Source organism: Chlorocebus sabaeus, chromosome 13 (assembly GCF_047675955.1).
Source record: "Chlorocebus sabaeus isolate Y175 chromosome 13, mChlSab1.0.hap1, whole genome shotgun sequence".
Taxonomy (NCBI): Eukaryota; Metazoa; Chordata; class Mammalia; order Primates; family Cercopithecidae; genus Chlorocebus; species Chlorocebus sabaeus.
Window position 1 is genome coordinate 776641 of NC_132916.1, and position 21215 is coordinate 797855.

The 21215-nt window shown below is 40.3% G+C and overlaps 1 protein-coding gene across 2 annotated transcripts; it reads left to right on the forward strand.

Moving 5' to 3' along the window:
* Window positions 1–340: 340 nt before the first annotated feature.
* TBP (TATA-box binding protein) lies at window positions 341–19819 on the forward strand. 2 transcript variants are annotated; one of them, XM_038001240.2, is made up of 8 exons: window positions 341–467; window positions 3152–3351; window positions 8037–8437; window positions 11416–11503; window positions 13800–13891; window positions 16486–16653; window positions 18282–18376; window positions 19064–19819. In XM_038001240.2, exons 2-8 carry the CDS (start codon window positions 3298–3300, stop codon window positions 19141–19143), a joined length of 978 nt encoding a protein of 325 aa, XP_037857168.2. In that variant the 5' UTR covers window positions 341–467; window positions 3152–3297; the 3' UTR covers window positions 19144–19819. The 2 variants fall into 2 exon arrangements, with proteins under 2 accessions (XP_037857168.2, XP_037857167.2); XM_038001239.2 differs by having other exon boundaries at window positions 344–467; window positions 3149–3351.
* The last annotated feature ends 1396 nt before the right edge of the window (window positions 19820–21215 follow it).

Genomic DNA, 21215 nt, shown 5'->3' on the forward strand with positions numbered 1-21215 from the left:
GCACTATTATCATTATTCAATTTTACAGAAGAAACTGCGGGGGAGTCGTCAGGTAACTTGCCAAAGGTAAAGCCGCTAGTTGCTTTAAACCACCACCACAACAACAACAACAAAACACACACACATACACCATTTAAAAATCGATCTTTCCTACGTCCAGCAAGGGCCAATTAGAGACGGCTGTGGCACGGAGGCCCCGCCCCGGAACTCCTCAAGAGCTTTGCCCCTCCTTACCTTAAGCTCCGCCCCTATGGAAACACAGGAAGTGACCTATGCCCACACTTCGCAGGGCCTCGACCCTAGTGGGAGCAACTCGCTGAAGCCGAGGGCAGAGCTGGCGGAAGTGACATTATCAACGCGCGCCAGGAGTTCAGTGAGGTCAGGCAGGTTCGCTGTGGCGGGCGCCTGGGCCGCCGGCTGCGAAACTTCGTTTCCTCTGGCCCATGGTGATCTTTGCAGTGACCCAGGTAATAGCTTGTATTCTTTTCTGAGGGTTCGGGCGGAGGCGACCACTGCATTGAGGCCTGGGGGCAATGGTGGGGAAGAGACGAGGAATTGGCGCGCGTGCAGGCCCCGCGGGGGACGTTCCTCCCTCTCGTGCTGCCGCCGTTCCGGCCTGTAACGGCCGCTCGGCCGCCGCTCCCGCCTGGTGCCCTACTCTGCTGTGTTTCGCAAGCGGCTTCCCATCGTACGATTGTGGGGTGCAGGGTACTACTGACTGGGCGGCGGCGGGCGGGACAGACAGTCCCTTGCATCGAAGACCCGAAGTTTACCCTGCCCTGTCCTGCCATCCGCTTCTTCTCCATGTTAGAAGGCAGATTCACCCTGGTCTGTGCCCGCCTGTTTTGCTACCAACATTGAGACTTAAGTATTTTGTCAGAAGCCTGAGACAGCGGGCACGGTAGCTCTTAAGATAGAATACACACCATTTATTTATGGGGCCTCCCATTTCTCGGTTCAGGCCATCATGGTTTTCCAAATCTCTAGGTAGGCTTTTCTGTGAAAAGACTGTGCTTCATTTAGTTATACAGACACTAGAAGGCCATGCAGAATTAATTTGATTGCCTCCAAAAAATATCGGATTTGATGTTTCAATTTCCAAGAGCTGAAAATACCCAGCAAACAACTCTTTTCTGAGATAAATTAGTGCAGTAATCACCGTACGGTTTCTTCTGTAGACTTACTTGCAAAAAGTGGCCTGAAGTCACCGAAGGTCTTGGATAAATAAATCTCTAGTCATACTTACAATGGGTTTAAATCGTGCCGTCATTATCTCTTGCCTCACCTGAAGTTCCTGAAGCGGAACTTCCAGCCTCCAGTTTTACTCCTCTCAAATTCATCTAGTCTTGCCAAATTAGATCTATTCATAGTGCACTTCCAAAATTCCATAACTGTTATTATTGCCTAACATTTAAAACTCCTGATAGTATGAGCCCACCAATATGTGCTGTCTCATCTGCAGTGACCTTCTGTACAGTCATACTAAGCTTGTCGCCTGCATTCTGCATGTTTTTCAATCTGTTATCTCTTTCTGCTTGATTTCTCTTTTGTCTGAAGCCCTGATTTGTAAATTCCTACTCATCTTGTGAGACCCAAGTTAGATGATCCCTGCTTTGTGAAAACAGCGCCCTCTCTTCATAGTGATTGGCTGTTAGTCTTTATTGTCTTCTCTTCCAGGGGTGCAGATGGGCTCATTCATGATCACATACTGCGTTCCAGGCCTAGTGCTAGATGCAGAGATCACAAAGACACGTAGGCTTTCAAGAACTTAGCTTCGGCCATACTTGCTACTATAATACTGTGTTTTACAGTAATTATTTGCATACCCTTCATATTGAACACTTTGATGCCAGGGACTACATCTTCCTATCTTTATCTCCTCATCTGCAGCACTTTTGTTATTATAGGATAACTGTCAAAAAAAAGTATAATTTAAAAAATGTCTTTGATATATTTATTTCCAGAAGCACAGCTTGCTTTCTGTTTTGGTCTGTTTTTCAGTGATGAGTATATAGGATAGATAGTTTTTGGGGGCCTTTGGCCTTTCAAAGTGATCGTCAGAGTCTTTCATACATTAAGCAAATATCTGAGTGTCTACTTTGTACCAGCACATGCTTGAAGTGCATATGCCTGAAGGGTCTTTGGACGTATAATTTGTAACTTTGAGACCTCTTAAGTTCTATGTGAGAATATGTTATTATAAACTCATTTCAGATGTATAGTGAGTAAAGCGATGACGATTTAAGAATAGTCAGATAACAGGCACAGTTTGCATTATTGTGTTCTAAAGAGGTAAGGTTATTACGTTTATAAAAATTCAGAGCTTTATCTTTGTGCAGCTTTTTTTTTTTTTTTTACAGTTTCATTACAGTAGGAGCTTGATAAATGATCACTCTGAAGTATATTGGATTGAATTTAATATTTACTTAATTTTTTGCCCAAGACATTGTAGAGGATGTAAAATTGGGATATTTAAAGATCTGAACTTTGCCTAACAGTGCTTTGTATACAGTGCTTAATAAATATTCTGCTCTGATATTACAGTTTGCTTAGGAATTAGTTTTCTGTAGGTGTTTTTCCTCAAAAGTTTTTTTTTTTTTTTTGTCACCCAGGCTGGAGTGCAGTGGCAGGATCTCAGCTCACTGCAAGCTCCGCCTCCCGGGTTCACGCCATTCTCCTGCCTCAGCCTCCCGAGTAGCTGGTACTACAGGTGCCTGCCACCTCGCCCGGCTAGTTTTTTGTGTTTTTTTAGTAGAGACAGGGTTTCACTGGGTTAGCCAGGATGGTCTCGATCTCCTGACCTCGTGATCCACCTGTCTCGGCCTCCCAAAGTGCTGGGATTACAGGCTTGAGCCACTGCGCCCGGCCTCCTCAAAAGTTTTTAATGCTGGTTATGACAGCTTGATTTTGAGCATTATCTGAGTATTTAAACGTGTAACAAAATGATTTTTGTTTTGTTGGTGATTTTACATGCAATCGCCGGAAACCTGGAAGGAATAAGACTTTGGGATTTTAAGGTAAAAACAAATGTATTCCAGAATAGCTTCATTGGTTTTCATGTTTGTGTTTTGTATAGCCATGGAACTGGCTTATAGGACTGTATAGGTTACCTGGATCCTTAAATTAAACTTCAGACTTTTTTCCAAAGCAGCATCACTGTTTCTTGGTGTCAAGATAACCCAAGGAATTGAGGAAGTTGCTGAGAAGAGTGTGCTGGAGATGCTCTAGGAAAAAACTGAATGGTGAGACGAGTTCCAGCCCAAGGGTTTCTGGTTTGCCAAGAAGAAAGTGAACATCATGGATCAGAACAACAGCCTGCCACCTTACGCTCAGGGCTTGGCCTCCCCTCAGGTAATACAGCAGGAGGGAGAGAATAGGGAGGGCGGAAATCTGAACTGCAAGAGATGGTATCAAAAGGCAAGGAAGGGCATTTAATGATCTGTTTTTGAAAATGATTTAATATATTTTTTAAGCCTGATTTTGTTGAGATGTTCTGTTAGGTTTTGAATGGGCACAATAGTGTTTATTTGGGGAATCTGTTTGGAAGTTGTATATCTATAAAACACCTAATCTTTTGATAAACACTTATGAGAATGTTCCAAATAATTATATAGGATCTTTGATTTTGAAAATCACCCTCACCAAATTATTTTCTAGTTTTATTTTTCCCCTTCTACATTTCAAGCTCTCAACCACCCATCTACGATAAAAATGTTTCAGGCTGGGTGTGGTGGCTCACGCCTATAATCCCAGCACTTTGGGAGGCCAAGGTGGGCGGATCACCTGAGGTCAGGAGTTCGAGACCAGCCTAGCCAACATGGCGAAACCATCTGTACTAAATATACAGAAATTAACCAGGCATGGTGGTGGGTGCCTGTAATCCCAACTACTTGGGAGGCTGAGGCAGGGAGAATTGCTTGAACCCGGGAGGTGGAGGTTGCAGTGAGCAGAGATCGTGCCAGTGCACTCCAGCCTGGGGGACAGAGCAAGACTAGACTCTGTCTCAAAAACAAAAACAAAAAACCAATAACTTCTGTTGAAATAATTTACATACAAAAAACACATTTTAAGTGTCTGTTTTGATAATTATATATACATGTATAAGTTACAGAACATTTCAATTATCTTAAAAAGTCCCTTCTTCCCCTTTATAGTCACTCTGTTGGCCCCAGGTAACTACTGAATCTGCTTTTCAATGCTGAAGATTAGTTTTGTCTATTCTAGAATCTCATATAGATGGAATCATATAGTGTGTGCTTTTTTGTGTATGTCTGACTTCTTAGCCTGGTATACTGTTTGTATATCAGTAGTTAATCCATTGTATAGCTAAGTATCACTCCATTGTTTGGATGTTCCACAGTTCATCCATTCTCTAGTTGCTCACATTTGGGGTCTTTCCAGTTTGGAGCTATTATGGATAAAAGCACTATAAACATTTGTGTAGACTTTGAATGTACTGTTTTTACTTCTCATAGGTAAATACTTAGGAGTAGGATTGCCAGGTCTTATATCAGTGTATGTATAACTTTATAAGAAACTGCCAAACTGTTTTCTGAAGTGGCTGTATTGTTTCGCAGCATAAGAGATTTAAGTTGCCCCACATCCTCACCAACGCTTTGTGCTGTCAATCTTTTTACTTTCACTCTAGTGATTGCTTAGTTGTATTTTACTGTGGCTTTGATTTTTATTTGCCTGATTACGAATGTTTCTGAGCACCTTGGCAAGTGCTTGTCAGCCACTCACACACAGGCCCGCCTTACTTTGCTGCAGTCGACTTCACTGCATGTTTGACAAATTGAAGGTTGTGATAAACCTGTACCCAGTGAGTCTGTTGGCGTTATTTTTCCAACAGTGTGTACTTGGGGTTAGATTTTGGTTCAAACTTTTTATTATTATCTGTTATTGTTACCAAACTTTCTCTTTTTTTTTGTTTTGTTTTGTTTTTTTGCAGTCACTCTGTTGCCCAGGCTGGATTGCAGTGGTGCAGCCTCGGCTCACTGCAACCTCCATCTCCCCTGTTCAAGCAATTCTCCTGCCTTAGCCTCCTGAGTAGCTGGAATTATAGGCCTGTGCCACCAAACCCAGCTAAATTTTGTATTTTTAGTGGAGAAGGAGCTTCACCATGTTGGCTAGGCTGTTCTCAAACTACTGGCTACAAGTGATCCATCCACCTTGGCCTCCCAAAGGGTTGGGATTACAAGCATGAGCTACTGAGCCCAGTCAAACCTTTTCATTATTATCTGTTACTGTGATCAGTGATCTTGATATTACTATTGTAATTATTATTGAATGCCATAAACTGCACCCGTATAATATAGGAACTTAATTGATAAATGTCTACAATCTGACCAGCCATTCCCCCATCTCTCTCTCTCTCTCCTTGGTCTTCCCTATTCCTTGAGACACAACAGTATGGAAATTAGGCTAATTAATAACCTTACAGTGCTCTTTCATTAAGTGTTGAGATGAAGGGGAGAGCTGCGTTTCTCTCATTTTAAACCAAAAGCCAGAAATGATTATGCTTAATGAAGAAAGCATGTTGAACGCTGAGACAGGCTAAAAGCTAGGCCCCTTGCACCAAATAGTTAGCCAGGTTGTAAATGCAAGGGAAAAGTTCGTAAAGGAAATTAGAAGTGCTACTCTTTCTAATTTAACCCACAAATGATAAGAAAGCAAAACAGCCTTATTGCTTATATGGAGAAAGTTTGCCTGGTCTGGATAGAAGATCATGCTACCCACAACATCCCCTTAAGCCAAAGTGTAATCCAGAGCAAGGCCTTGACTCTCTTCAGTTCTGTAAAGGCTGAGAGAGGAGAGGAAGCTGTAGAAGAAAATTTTGAAACTAGCAGAGGTTTATTCATGAGCTTTAAGGAGAGAAGCCTTCTCCACAACCTAAGAATACAACGTGAAGCAGCAAGTTATCTGGAAGATCTAGCCGAGATTATTGATGAAGGTGACTATACTAAATAACAGATTTTTAATGTAGATGAAACAGCCTTCTACTGGAAGAAGATGCTACCTAGGACTTTTATAGCTAGAGAGGAGAAGTCAGTGCCTAGCTTCAAAGCTTCAGAGGATTGGCTGACTGTAGTTAGGGGCTAATATAGCTGGTGACTTTAAGTTAAAACCAATGCTCATTTACTGTTCTAAAATCATAGGGCCCTTAAGAATTTCGCTAAATCTACTCTGCCTGTTCTCAGCACACAGAACAACAAAACCTGATGAGACCACATCTGTTTACAGCATGGTTTACTGAATATTTTAAGCTCTTTGAGATCTACTGCTCAGAAAAAAAGATTGATTTCAAAATATTACTCACTGACAGCGTGACTAGTTGTCCACAAGCTCTGATACAGAAGAACAAGGAGATTAATATTGTTTTCATGCCTGCTTAAATAATATATCCATTCTTTAGCCCATGGTTCAAGGAGTAATTTCAACTTTCAGTTCTTACTATTTAAGAAATAGAGCAGGGTATGGTGGCTCATGCTCGTAATCTCAGTACTTTGGGGGACCAAGGTGGAAGGATCACTCAAAGGCAGGAGTTCGAGACCAACCTGGATAACAAAACAAGTCCCTGTTGCTACAAAAAAAAAAATTAAAAATTAGCTGGTTGTGGTGGCATGTGCCTGTAGTCCCAACTATGTGGGAGGCTGAGGCAGGAGGATCACTTGAGTCCAGAAGTTAAAAGCTACAATGGAGACCCTGTCTCAAAGAAAGGAAGCAGGGAGGGGCATATGCTGTAGCTGCCGTAGATAGTGATTCCTCTGATGGATCTGGGCAAAGTGAATTGAAAACCTTCTGGAAAAGAGTCACCATTCTAGATGCCATTAAGAACGTTTGTGATTCATGGGAGGAGGAATCAACATGAATAAGAGTTTGGAAGAAGTTGATTCCAACCCTCGTGGATGACTTTGAGAGGTTCTAGACTTCAGTGGTAGAAGTCACTGCAGGTGTAGTGGAAATAGCAAGTGAACTAGAATTAGAAGTGAATCTTGAAGATGTGACTGAATTGCTGCAATTTTTTGATAAAACCTGAACAGATGAGGAGTTGCTTCTTGTGGATGAACAAAGAAGTGGTTTCTTGAGATGGAATTGACTCCTGGTGAAGAACTGATGGCTGTAGAATATTCCATAAATGTAGTTGATAAAGCAGCAGCAGCGTTTGAGAGGATTGACTCCAATTTTGAACTACGTTCTAGTGTGGGTAAAATGCTGTCAAACAGCATCGTATGCTACAGAGACATCTTCAGTGAAAGGAAGAGTCAGTCCTTGTGGCAAAGTTCATCAGTCTTATTTTAAGAAATTGCCACAGCTACCACCCTGATCAGTCAGCAGCTGTCAGCATCGAGGCAAGACCCTCTATCAGCAAAAAGATTATGACTTGCTGCAGGCTCACAGGATTGTTAGCATTTTTAGCAATAAAGCATTTTTAAATTAAGGTATATACATATTATTAGACATAATGCTATTGCACACTTAATAGACTATAGTGTAAACATAATTTTTGTAGACACTGGGAAACCAAAAAATTCATGCTGCTTGCTTCATTGAGATGGTCTGGAACCTAACCCATAGTATCTCCGAGGTATGCCTGTATCTTCATTTGTAATATGCCCTTCACATCTTTTGCCCCTTTTCATTATTTTATTTGTTGATCTTCTTTTATGGAGTCGTCAGAGCTCTTTATTATTCTGTTTACCAGTCCTTTCTCAGATGTATGTATTATAGATATTTTTTTCCCAGTCTGTGGCCTGCCTTTTAATTTTCTCCATGGTGTCTTTCAAAGAACAGAAGTTTTTAATTTTTCCAAAGTTCAGTTTATCCATTTTTCTTCATGTTTATCCACTGTGTGGTATTAAAGAAGAAAGCAATGTGTGTAAGAATAGCTGGTTCTTCCGTAATTAAAGTTTAATAACCCCATTATTCTCAGAAGGCGTCTGTCTTTGCACATCTCACCTGCTGTTCCACCAAGAAACTTCCACAAACACTCAGCAGCAGCCAACCTAACCTGTTTCTCTCCTTGCTTTCCACAGGGTGCCATGACTCCCGGAATCCCTATCTTTAGTCCAATGATGCCTTATGGCACTGGACTGACCCCACAGCCTATTCAGAACACCAATAGTCTGTCTATTTTGGAAGAGCAACAAAGGCAGCAGCAGCAACAACAGCAGCAGCAGCAGCAGCAGCAACAGCAACAGCAGCAGCAGCAGCAGCAGCAACAGGCAGTGGCCACTGCAGCCGTTCAGCAGTCAACATCCCAGCAGACAACACAGGGGACCTCAGGCCAGGCACCACAGCTCTTCCACTCACAGACTCTCACAACTGCACCCTTGCCGGGCACCACTCCACTGTATCCCTCTCCCATGACTCCCATGACCCCCATCACTCCTGCCACTCCAGCTTCAGAGAGTTCTGGGATTGTACCGCAGCTGCAGTGAGTACTTGGTGTTTTATGTTTCCTCCCACTTGGGAGTCCCTTTGAGTTGTGTTCCTGCTCTGTTCTCTGATGGATCCTTTTATTAAGGGAGGGAATGGCACTAACAGCAATTGTGTATCAAAATTTGCTTTATCTCACACTTGGGAAAGGGAAGCAAAGCCATCTTAGTGCCCTCAGTAAAAGGTTCTTAACAGGTTTAGAAATGTGGTCATTTGTGTTTATATACCTGAGCCAATAAAATTTAATCTGATTTTCACTGTCATTATTATTATATTATAGACATTTCCCTGTATCTGATATCGCCAAATCACAATGTTATGTAGTCTCTTTCCCTTATGCTATTTTAGGTCTTTAGTCACAGTATCAGTATAATTTCTGGCAGTTCTTGTTTTTTATTTTTACTGTGGGGACTGCATATGAATCTTTGAAGGTCTATGTCCTTCCCACAAAATGAGGATGACTGTTCTTGTCCTAAATGGATTTTTCTACCTAAGTGAAGTGGGTTCTATATGTAACAGGGTAGTAGGGATAGGAAATAATTTCATCTTCCTGAAAAAACAGCAAATATTTCCAAATAATCCCAGTCAATAAGAAGCGTGCAGCTTTTCATGTTAGAAAGCTTAGGACCAAATTAAAAGGTTACTTGCAGTCTCTTCATCTCCTCAGTTTTCTTGTACAGATACCCTCCTCCTTCATACTCCCTTTAGATCTAGTATTTCCTATTTGCATTTATTCACCTTGTTACATAATATGGTGGTTGTTTTTAAGCTATCTCTGATCATTTTTGGAACTTAGTGGTGTGTAATCGTGGATGCTGACTTTTACCCAAAGACCTAAATCCTGCCTCCACAATTTTGTTTGACCACACACACAATTTTAAAAACAAAGTGATTTTAGAGACAGCCCTTTTTAACTCACCCTTGTCTGTACCGCTCCCTTGTGTCCAGCATGCTTGTCGGACTCCCAAGAAAATTTAAGTTTGCATTTCTGATTTAAATAATAAAGTATAAACAGTACAGTCAGGTGTTTGTTTCTTGCCGTGCCTTTGTTGTTCTGATACTCCCGAGAGCATCCAGTCATCCACATTCCTGAACTGCTGCTCTTTACTAAGAACCCTCCTGCGTGGTAATTCAGTGCCCTCTCAGTCTTGTAGGCTTAAGAGGGATTAAGGCAAATATTTAATTAATGAAAACATATAAGAATACATATAACAATTATGTGATGAAAGTTGTGATAGATGTACTAAAATCTACTTGATATAGTTCGTCAGTGGACAAATGCTAAAGGCGGGTGTGTATACAACGGTGATTGGAAGGAAAGAGATGATATGGAAATGAAAACATTGTGTGGATCAACCTAATTGGCTTTACGGTTGTGTATCATAGACTGGCATTCTCTTTTGAACAAAATTATGGGCCATCAAGTTTTCAAAAGTATTGCATTTTGACAGTATAAGAAAAAGAACCAGAAGCAACAGTGAGCTATAACCTATTGTATTTGAACCTATGTATTTGAAATCTGGACTCCATATTCTTGGGATGGTGATTTCCAGGTCCATGCAAGACAGTTGTTGCGCAGTTAATTGCATTCAAAGGACATTGCCCGTTTCAAGTATATGTACTTTATTTATTTATTTATTTATTTAAGACGGAGTCTCACTTTGTTGCCCAGGTTGGAGTGCAGTGGTGTGATCTCGGCTCACTGCAAGCTCCACCTCCTGGGTTCACGCCATTCTCCTGCCTCAGCCTCCTGAGTAGCTGGGACTACAGGCGCCGCCACCTCGCCCGGCTAGTTTTTTTGTATTTTTAGTAGAGACGGGGTTTCACTGTGTTAGCCAGGATGGTCTCGATCTCCTGACCTCATGATCTGCCCACCTTGGCCTCCCAAAGTGCTGGGATTACAGGCGTGAGCCACTGTTCCTGGCCAAGTATATATACTTTCATAAGCAGAAAAAATGTATAATGAAAATGTAGGTTTATTGTTTAAATTTTTATTAAAATTTCTAATAGTTGCTTTTAGTATATCTTTATCCTTGTGTAAGTTATTCATTAAGTGATTTAAGAACACTGAGAAATGTAAAGGGTCAGTGGACCCAGATGGCTCCGTTTATCCTTATTTACTGAGAGAGAATTAGAAGAGAAAGCAGGGTTTTGCTTTTTTTTTTTTTTTTTTTGCTAAAGACACTTAGCTGTTGTTTTTCAAAAGATACTTACTTTGAGAGAACTCATTTTCATAATAAATAGTGACTTAGGTTTGCCAGGCACGGTGGCTCACACCTGTAATCCCAGCACTTTGGGAGGCCGAGGTGGGCAGATCATGAGGTCAGGAGATCGAGACTATCCTGGCTAACATGGTGAAACCCCATCTCTACTAAAAATACAAAAAATTAGCCAGGCATGGTGGCACATGCCTGTAGTCCCAGCTACTCGGGAGACTGAGGCAGGAGAATAGTGTGAACCCGGGAGGTGGAGCTTTCAGCGAGCCGAGATTGCACCATTGCACTCCAGCCTGGGCGACAGAGCGAGACTCCGTCTCAAAAAAAAAAAAAAAAAAAGAAAAAAAGTGACTTAGGAGTAGGGTGGTGGTGGTGATGGCTTTTTAGAGCTCACAGGTGAGAAATGAGTTTGTCTGTGAGAAGGCTAAGGGCATGGCTCTGGAGACAGACTCAAATCCTGGCTCTTCCACTTGGGAGCCATGTGCATCCTGAGGAAGTTGCACTACCTTTAAGCCTCAGCTTATTTATCCGAATGTGGGAATACTGGTAGCTTCTACCACAGTGCATTATAAGTATTAAATGGAATAATCTATATAAAATGCTCAACATGTGCATGATACTTGTTAAACAATAAATGTGAGCAATTTTAAAAAATTAAAGCTTGGTTGAAATAATCAGATGTCTGCATAATTTCTAACACCTCATCCAGTGAAGGTTAAGTAATTTAAATAGTCATGTTTTCTTTTCAAATTTCTTACAGAAATATTGTATCCACAGTGAATCTTGGTTGTAAACTTGACCTAAAGACCATTGCACTTCGTGCCCGAAATGCCGAATATAATCCCAAGGTTAGATCTATTTTAATGTATTTCTTTTTTTTTCTTTTTTGTCTTCTCTGTCATGTCTCTATGTTTTAATGTATTTCACACTATGTAACAAATGTCTGTAGATCAGTCTAGGCACAGTGGCTAATGCCTGTAATCCCAGCAGTTTGAGAGGCTGAGGAGAGAGAATTGGTTGAGCCTAGGACTTCAAGACCAGCCCAGGCAACATGGCAAGACCCTGTCTCTTAAAAAAAAAAAAGAAAAATCGGCTGGGCTTGGTGGCTTACACCTGTAATCCCAGCACTTTGGGAGGCCGAGGTGTGCGGATCACCTGAGGTCAGGAGTTCAAGACCATCCTGGCCAACATAGTGAAACCCTGTCTCTACTAAAAAGACAAAAATTTGCCGGGAGTGGTGGCTTGTGCCTGTAATCCCAACTACTTGGGAGGTTGAGGCAGGAGAATCACTTGAACCTGGGAGGCAGAGGTTGCGAGCGGAGATCGCGCCATTGCATTCCAGCCTGGAAACAGAGCAAGACTCCATCTCAAAAAAAAAATCTGTATATCAAAGAGTTTGTGTTATGCTTATTCCTTGACACCAACAAAATGAAGATCTAAAGTAAAATGTGCATTGTTTTGTATCTTTTATTGAGTGTCTGTGATATAAGAATCCCTGGGAATACAGCAGTCTATAAAACAAGCTAAGTTACATATATATTGTATTGGGATCATGTGAAGAATTTTGTGTATGTATAGGGATGATGTTTGCCAGCTATAGTAGGCAAAGTAATCTGGATAAACATTAGCTAGGTTGAGAGAAGTGTTAGTAATGGACTTACGGTGCATTTTAAAATCCCTGAAACATAACGCCTAAGATCTGAAAGATAGCTAAGCTAGGGGTCTGAAAATCTCCTTTTAACCACTCATAATGAGTCTGTATGACATGTAGCATTTTAAGAATTAATCTTTCATCTATTATAATCATATTTACTTGAATACATAATTTTATTACTTTATAATCTTAAGTGAAGTGATACTTAACCAATAGAAATAGTAGAGGAAATTCTGGAAATGCAAAATAGCTAGGCTTTTCCTGGGACTTAGATAAACTACTATATACTGCTAGCTTTTTTAGATGTTGATAAAAACACAGGGAAGACATAGAGCAGTTTTTAAACTAAAATTGTTAAAAGCCAGGCACAGTGACTCAGACTTGTAATCCCAGCACTTTGGGAGGCCAAAGTGGGAGGATCGCTTGAGGCCAAGAGTTCGAGACAAGCCTGGGCAACATAACAAGACCTCGTTTCATCAGAAAATTTAAAAAATTATCTGGGGTTGGTGGCACACACGTATAATCCCAGCTACTTGGGAGGCCAAGACAGGAGGATCTCTTGAACTCAGGAATTCGAGGCTGCAGTGAGCCATGATTGCACCATTGCACTCCAGTCTGGGCAACAAAGTGAGACTCTGTCTCTAAAAAAAAAAAATTAATAAAATAAAAAAATAAAATTGTTAAAGCAATCTAGTTTGTCAGAGTCATCTCAGTTAGAAATACATAGGTTTTTATTGTATAATTAAATATAATATATTAAAATATTTAAGTTGTTTCAAAGTAATTACTTGCTTTTTATCATGTACCTAATAACTGAGGCCATTAATTCAACCCAGAATTGAAATATTTTCCCCATGAGTTACCATCTTAGCAAGAAAATTTTCTGAAAGAATTAACGTGTTTCAAGCAAAAAGGCAGAAAATAAAAGTTAAAACTATGTTTTTTTCCTAATTTGCATTTATATGTGTTTAATACATTAATATTGTTTCTAAAGGCCAATTGGAAGCAGGATTTTACTTCATTACATATTGGTATGCTTGTAATCTGATTTATTAAATCCATTAAGGTAGAAAACGTTTATTGGTTTATTTGCTTCAAAATTCATATTAATAAAACAAAATTTATCATTAGAGAAGCTATAGTCATGATAAGCAGCAAATATAAAGTAGAAACAGAGGCACTGGTATTTATTGAGAACATAACCAAATTTTGCAAACATTTCTCTTGGTGGAATGCTCATGTGAAAGAACATACAGATCTTGGTATAACTTTGTCACAATTGATTATTTTCTGCTCCTTATGCAAAGGAATATTTGTTACATGTGGTGTATGCAAATCCTTTACAGATATGCAGAAATACAGGACAAATATTTTGACAACTAGATGTACTGTGTCCTTCCTACCAGTTGTGATTTTTTTGTCAATGTGTAGTTCTCCTAACAAAATTGAGCAGTTTGGCATGACCTCACTAATGATTCTCTCTATTTTAGCGGTTTGCTGCAGTAATCATGAGGATAAGAGAGCCACGAACCACGGCACTGATTTTCAGTTCTGGGAAAATGGTGTGCACAGGAGCCAAGAGGTAGCCGTAAGAAATTCATTCTTCTGGTTTATGGGTTGTGAACGAGTTTTTAGGTTATTAGGTTAGCACTTTAACATGTTATTACTGCTTTCTTATTAAAATGGTTGATTCTATTAATTGTAGATACCAGTGATTTCATTTTCTTAAAAATTAGATATGGACAGGTATGGTATCTCATACCTATAATCCCAGGAGGCCAAGGCGGGCAAATCACTTGAGGCCAGGAGTTCAAGACCAGCCTGACCAACATGGTGAAACTCCATCTCTACTAAAAATACAAAAATTAGCCAGGCGTGGTAGTGAATGTCTGTAGTCTCAGCTGCTTGGGATGCTGAAACACGAGAATCGCTTAAATCTGGGAGGCGGAGGTTGCAGTGAGCTGAGATCATGCCACTGCACTCCAGGCTGGGAGACAGAACAAGACTCTGTCTCCAGAAAAAAAAATAAAATGAAATTAGGTAAGATGTAATACAACATCAGAACTATTAATAAAATTCCCTTTATGTGAAAAATGTTGTAAATAACACAAATACATCTTGAAATGGAAGAAAAAATTGGTCAAGCATTAGAACGCTTCTAAGCTAATGGTGTAAGGGCTTTGCAGACCTTACTGGGCCGGGCAGCATGACAGCACCACATGTGTTGACTGCAGAAACCTGCCATCTCACTGGAACTAGCGTTCATTATGAGCGTTTGAGTTGTGCAGATCCTAAGGAATGCACCCCTGTTATAAAATGTCATTGCCTGTATTCTGCATCTGAAGTGATCCTGTCTGAAGGGTAGTGCTCTGGGGCCCTGACTATTCTAAACAGGGCTCATATACCTGATAGAAGTCAAAAACTGGGGGGAAAATTAGTGACATTAGCTTCATAAATGAACTGAACAAATGAACTAAAACTTTTTAAATGAAAGCGTATTAAATGTACTTGGAGGTGTCAACACATAGAAGGGGGCTGTGGATATTTTTGCTTATTCTGAAGTTTGAAATTGTCTTTCAGTGAGGGGAATGTCATTGGTGTGGACATTCTGGCTCCTGGTCTCCAAGGCTTTTCAGAATGCAGGACAAGGATCTGTTCTTGCCTTTCACTTCCCCTTGGCCACAACATGCAGTAGTAACCTCTTTAATTAAGAGCCTTTTTGTTTGCTTGTTTTCCCCTGCATGGAATATCAGAAACTTTTGGTTTATCAAGGCAAGCTTTTCATACAGCATTTAGTCTTTTTGTCCCAGAGCATCTGAAAACTGAATATTGTATATCTAGTTGGATGACTGTTTCATCAAGACAAGAAACCACCAATAAATTTACCTGAAAATTAAAAGCATAGCATATATATATGCGTGATTTTTGTTCTTCCTGATCCCCTGCACCTGATAGTCTTTTTATGGTAATATTTTCACATTCTTTTTGTTGTTGTTGTTGTTGTTTTTGAGACAGTCTTGCTCTGCGCCCAGGCTGGAGTGCAGTGGCGCAATCTGGGCTTACTGCAAGCTCTGCCTCCCAGGTTCACGCCATTCTCTTGCCTCAGCCTCCCAAGTAGCTGGGACTACAGGTGCCTGCCACCATGCCTGGCTAATTTTTGTATGTTTAGTAGAGACGGGGTTTCACTGTGTTAGCCAGGATGGTCTTGATCTCCTGACCTCGTGATCCACCCACCTTGGCCTCCAAAGTGTTGGGATTACAGGTATGAGCCACTGCGCCCGGCCGGCCTTCCTTCTTTTCTTTTCTCTCTTATTTTCTTTTTTTTCCTGTTCTCTCCTCTCCTCTCCTCTCCTCTCCTCTTCTCTCCTCTCCTCTCCTCTTTCTTTCTTTCATTCCTTTTTTTTTTTTTTTTTGTTGGTGGAGTTGCCCAGGCTAGAGGGCAGTGGCACAATCTTGGCTCACTGCAACCTCTACGTCTCAGATTCAAGTGATTCTCCTGCCTCAGCCTCCCAAGTAGCTGGGATTACAGGTGCCTTCCACCACACCCGGCTAATTTTTGTATTTTTAGTAGAGATAGAGTTTCACCACGTTGACCAAGCTGGTCTCGAACCCTTGACCTCAGGTGATCTACCTGCCTTGGCCTCCCAAAGGGCTTGGGATTACAGGTGTGAGCCAGCATGCCTGGCCCACATTCTGCTTTTCTTATGTAAGCTCTGAACTGCCTCAACAAATGACATCATAGGAATGTCTATTCATGATGAGTCTTGGTATAAAAGAGAATAGAATTAGTGAATACATTGTTCAATAATAAATCTCATCAACATTTTCTGATCAATATGAAGTTTGTTAGTTTCCCTCTCAGTAGAAATGCATGGGCTAAAATATAGAAATAGTGATGATTGATGATGGTAATAATTCACATCCATAAAATCTAGGGCTACAATAATTTGGCAGATTGAAAGGTCATTTTGGCAGACCTACAGTTTTCTGTCAAGGATCCAGGAATACTTTATAAGGAAATTGTGAATGTCTGTCAGTCTTTTCTCCTATTGCAAGGGGGCTGACCAGTTTACACTTTATTAGTTTCCTGTTTAGGACTTTTTATAAGTTATTAGTCTAAATAAATATTTTAGCTGAGTCTTGAGTATGAATAACTCACTTTTTTCCTTTCCCTAGTGAAGAACAGTCCAGACTGGCAGCAAGAAAATATGCTAGAGTTGTACAGAAGTTGGGTTTTCCAGCTAAGTTCTTGGACTTCAAGATTCAGAACATGGTGGGGAGCTGTGATGTGAAGTTTCCTATAAGGTTAGAAGGTCTTGTGCTCACCCACCAACAGTTTAGTAGGTAAGTCTGAAATGTATTATGATTGCTTTTGGCAACAATTCATTTATAATCTAAACATTGTTCAGAATAAAACACATGTAAAATATTCGGTATGTGAGAACAGTTGACATGGTTATAATTGTATGTATTCTTGCATTGTCTTCTTGATGTTCTCAGTGACATTTATCACTCTCACCAGCCTCTGCTTCCCTTGTCACTTAGCAGTACCCATAACTCCCCTTTACTGGACTGAATTTGATTCTGCTTCTGTATGTTTTATCATTTGATTGCTGAATACACTTGGAATGCATAAATTTAACCTAACCTCTTGTATCAATTTTTTTTTCCCCAGTTTGGATCTTCTCTTTTAGTCAACATTGTGTCAGATCTGCCAGCAAAGTGTGAAGTTGAGCCGTAGGAACAACTTTCTAATTATCTTCCCTGCTACTTGCAGGTGAAGACTCACAGGCAGGCAGCCCTGCCCACCTCACAGCCTCATCTCATGGTCTTCTGGTGTCTGTTCACAGGCACACTAGTTCTGTGTGCCCCTTGGGCTCACTTGGTTCCTCCTGCCATGGGCCTGTGCACTTGCAGCTTTTACGCCTAGTACACTCATTTCCCTTTTCACCTAGGAAGCTCCCACTTGAGTTCCATATGTCTACCCATTCCACTCTTCCTCAGAGAAGCCTGTCCTGAATTTTGTCTTAGGTCAGACACACAGAAACAGAGGCATCCTGTTTTAAGTCTCTCTGAACTAAGAAAAATGAGATTACTAGGCTTAGAAGAATATGTACCAGGCCTGGCCTGGTGGCTCAAGCCTGTAATCCCAGTACTTTGGGAGGTCGAGGCAGGTGGATCACTTGAGTTCATGAGTTCAAGACCAGCCTGGCCAACATGGTAAAACCCCGTCTCTACTAAAAATACAAAAATTAGCTGGACATGGTGGTACACGCCTGTAATCCCAGCTACATGGAAGGCTGAGGCAGGACAGTCACTCGAATCCAGGAGGCGGAGGTTGTAGTGAGCCAAGATCGTGCTACTGTATTCCAGCCTGGGCAACAGAACAAGACTCCGTCTCAAAAAAAAAAAAAAAAAAAATTACACACACACACGCCCCCCCCCCCCCCCCAATAGTCCATTCAGTCAGACAGCTCAATCAGGTATAGGTTAATTCTCAGGCTAGTATATCAGAGTGTTTGAATTTCCTGAACACAATTGACACCTAGAGAATATTTCAATTTAAGGGGGTGAGATTTGATTAAAAGTTACAGTATCAGATCTTAGAAGTAAATGATTATTAGGTATGTAATAGTAATTATTAGGACTGTAAAAGTAGGTGATTATTATCAGAGACTGCAGACGTAACTGCAGGAATCTTTTTCTTAAATCAGAAAATCCAGATTCAGTAGAAATAGGGTAAAGCGATAGGAGGACAAATAGCCTCCCGTCCAATGGTTATTGACTGATGACTAAAAGTTGGCCTCACTTGCTTTAATTATTCTATCCTTTGATGCTGCTTGAAGAACTGTGCTTTACCTCTTGACTAGTTTGCTTGTTTATTCAGTATTTTTCCTTGTACAGGTTCTCATTTTATTTAAAAGCATGCAAAGCTCTTAATTTCTAAACTGTTTTTGCAATTTTCCTTCCAGTTATGAGCCAGAGTTATTTCCTGGTTTAATCTACAGAATGATCAAACCCAGAATTGTTCTCCTTATTTTTGTTTCTGGAAAAGTCGTATTAACAGGTAAGTTGTAACAGGAAGTAGTATCTGAATGTTTGTGTTTCGAGTATGGCATTTTCTCAGTGCTGAAAAGAAATTTCAGTGTTGGGGCAGTGGGCTAGCTTCTTGCACAAAGGCCTCCCACCCAAGTCTTGTGAGAAACGTGCCCACTAAAGGCACAGTGAGAGCAGGGAAGTCTGACCACAGCCCTGCAAGCAGGTTTCCATTTACAGTGAGGAGGTGAGCACTGCATTGAATAGAAGATGGTGTTTTCACTTGGAATTAGTTATCTGAAGCTTTACGATTCTTCAGCAATATGATTATGTGACAAGAAAGGAAGGTTCAGAAAAGAGCTTAGTTGAAGGCAGCAATTGGGAGAAAAAGATTCGGTTGTTATTGCCGTCCTGCTTAGTTTAGGGCCTGGTTCAGGACCAGGAGAGACGTGTGAACACATGCCTCTTGAGCTATAGAATGGACGCGAGATGCTGGAGTCACTAAGATGATTTTTTAAAAGTATTGTTTATAAACAAAAATAAAACAATGGGGGGTGACAAGGGGTTCTACCATTAATGTTTTCATGCCTGTGCCTTAATCTGACTGGGTATGGTGAGAATTGTGCTTGCAGCTTTAAGGTAATAATAATTTTACCTTCTTAATATGTTAAGAAGTGCCATTTCGGTCTCTTATCTCTACTTCAACTTGTCTTCTTAGGTGCTAAAGTCAGAGCAGAAATTTATGAAGCATTTGAAAACATCTACCCTATTCTAAAGGGATTCAGGAAGACGACGTAATGGCTGTCATGTACCTTTGCCTCCCGCACCCCCCCTTTTTTTTTTTTTTTAAACAAATCAGTTTGTTTTGGTACCTTTAACTGGTGGTGGTGTGAGAAGATGGATGTTGAGTTGCAGGTTGCGGCACCAGGTGATGCCCTCTGTAAGTGCCCACCGCGGAATGCCAGGAAGGGGCATTATTTGTGCAGAGAACACCGCACAGCGTTGACTGTGAGTTGCTCATACTGTGCTGCTATCTGGGCAGCGCTGCCCATTTATTTATATGTAGATTTTCAACACTGCTGTTGACAAGTGGGTTTGAGGGAGAAAACTCTAAGAGTGAAAGCCACCTCTACAATTGATTGGACTTTTTAATTTTAATGTTTTTCCCCATGAACCACAGTTTTTATATTTCTACCAGAAAAGTAAAAATCTTTTTTAAAAGTGTTGTTTTTCTAATTTGTAACTCCTAGGGGTTATTTCTGTGCCAGACACATTCCGCCTCTCCAGTATTGCAGGACAGAATACATGTGTTAATGAAAATGAATGGCTGTACATATTTTTTCTTTCTTCAGAGTACTCTGTACAATAAATGCAGTTTATAAAAGTGTTAGATTGTTGTTATGATACCTTGTAAGAGTCATGTGATCATACTGTTTTCTAAAAAGTTGTATTTTAGATATAATGCCTGAAACCATTTTGGTGTCTGCTTGTTTGTTTCAGTCAATATTTCATTACATGTTTCAATGAAAGCAAATTAATGATCAGAACTCACAGTTGCTCAGGAAACGTGTATTTATTACCTTCTATATATTGAGCAACTCCTGTTTTCTAGGTACTTTCCATATGGTGCCTGGAATCCTCACGGAGCTGCAGTCAGGTTTTGTTCCTCTGTTGGAGGTGAGGAGATAATGGCCCCGCTGAGGGACTTGGCTGAGGTTACACAGTTAGTAAGTGGTAAAAATTAGTGAGTCCTTCAGGTGTAGAAGCTGATGCCCTCTCCACAGGCTGCCAACTGTCTGCAGTAACTTTTTTTTGCTTGTTTTGCAGTTTTTTTCTCATGGAATATCAGGTGGACATTTGTGGGTTCTTAGGTTTCATTGTTAGGGTGGTTTTTTTTTTTTTTTTTTTTTTTTTTAATTGTAAAAGTACATCTTCAGGTGACTCAGGAATAAAATCAGAAAGGGGAGGTCCTTCCTTCCTTTCTCTTCTGCCTCTTTCCCCAAGATAATGACCAGATTAGTGGGTATCTTCTAAGCCCATTCTGTCTATCCTCTGGGCATGGCATTTGATCCCATTTTTGGAAAAAAATGATAGAATACATTCAATTGTATAGCTTTCCCTTTTTTCAGTCAATATATCATAAACCTATTTCCATGATTGGGAATCTAGGATACTCTTGTTAGGTACCTTCACTTACTGAGCTATTCCTGTAATTACAGTCATTTACGTGCCCTCCAGTTTTTCAATATCATAAACAGCGCTGCAGGAACATCCTTGTATGTGTATTTTTTGGATGAGTGCAGGTATTCATGTAGTAAACTTTCCTGGAAGAAGAACTAAAGACTATATATTCTAAGTTTTAATCAGTTGATACCAGATTGCAGTCCAAAGAGAACGGCGTATGAAATGCCCTTTTCTTGCGTTTCCCAATCATTAGTGATGCCAATAATGTATGGATTAACTGGAAAGACATCATTCCAATATTATCTCCTATCTAAGAAAGAAGTATCCCTTCGGGTATGTAGGTCTTATGTTCCTCAGTAAAGTTTTACAATCTTTTTCACACAGGGCTTTTATATTTCATAAGTATTACTTCCTTAAGATATTACCATTTCTGTTGTTTTATTATTGGAAGTTTCTCTTAACACTTTAAAATTTATTGTTGATAATATTTTTGTTATTCCAAGTTTACTGAACTCCTATTACTGCTGATTTAGTTGATTGCATTGAAAGTTCTAGGCATGTAATCATTTGTAAATAGTAATTCTATGTTTTCCTTTCCAATATTTTTCCTATCAGTGCCTAGGACTTTAATGTATATAACTTAAAAAAAATCATCTCTTATAGTTGTAGCTACATATACAGGAAAC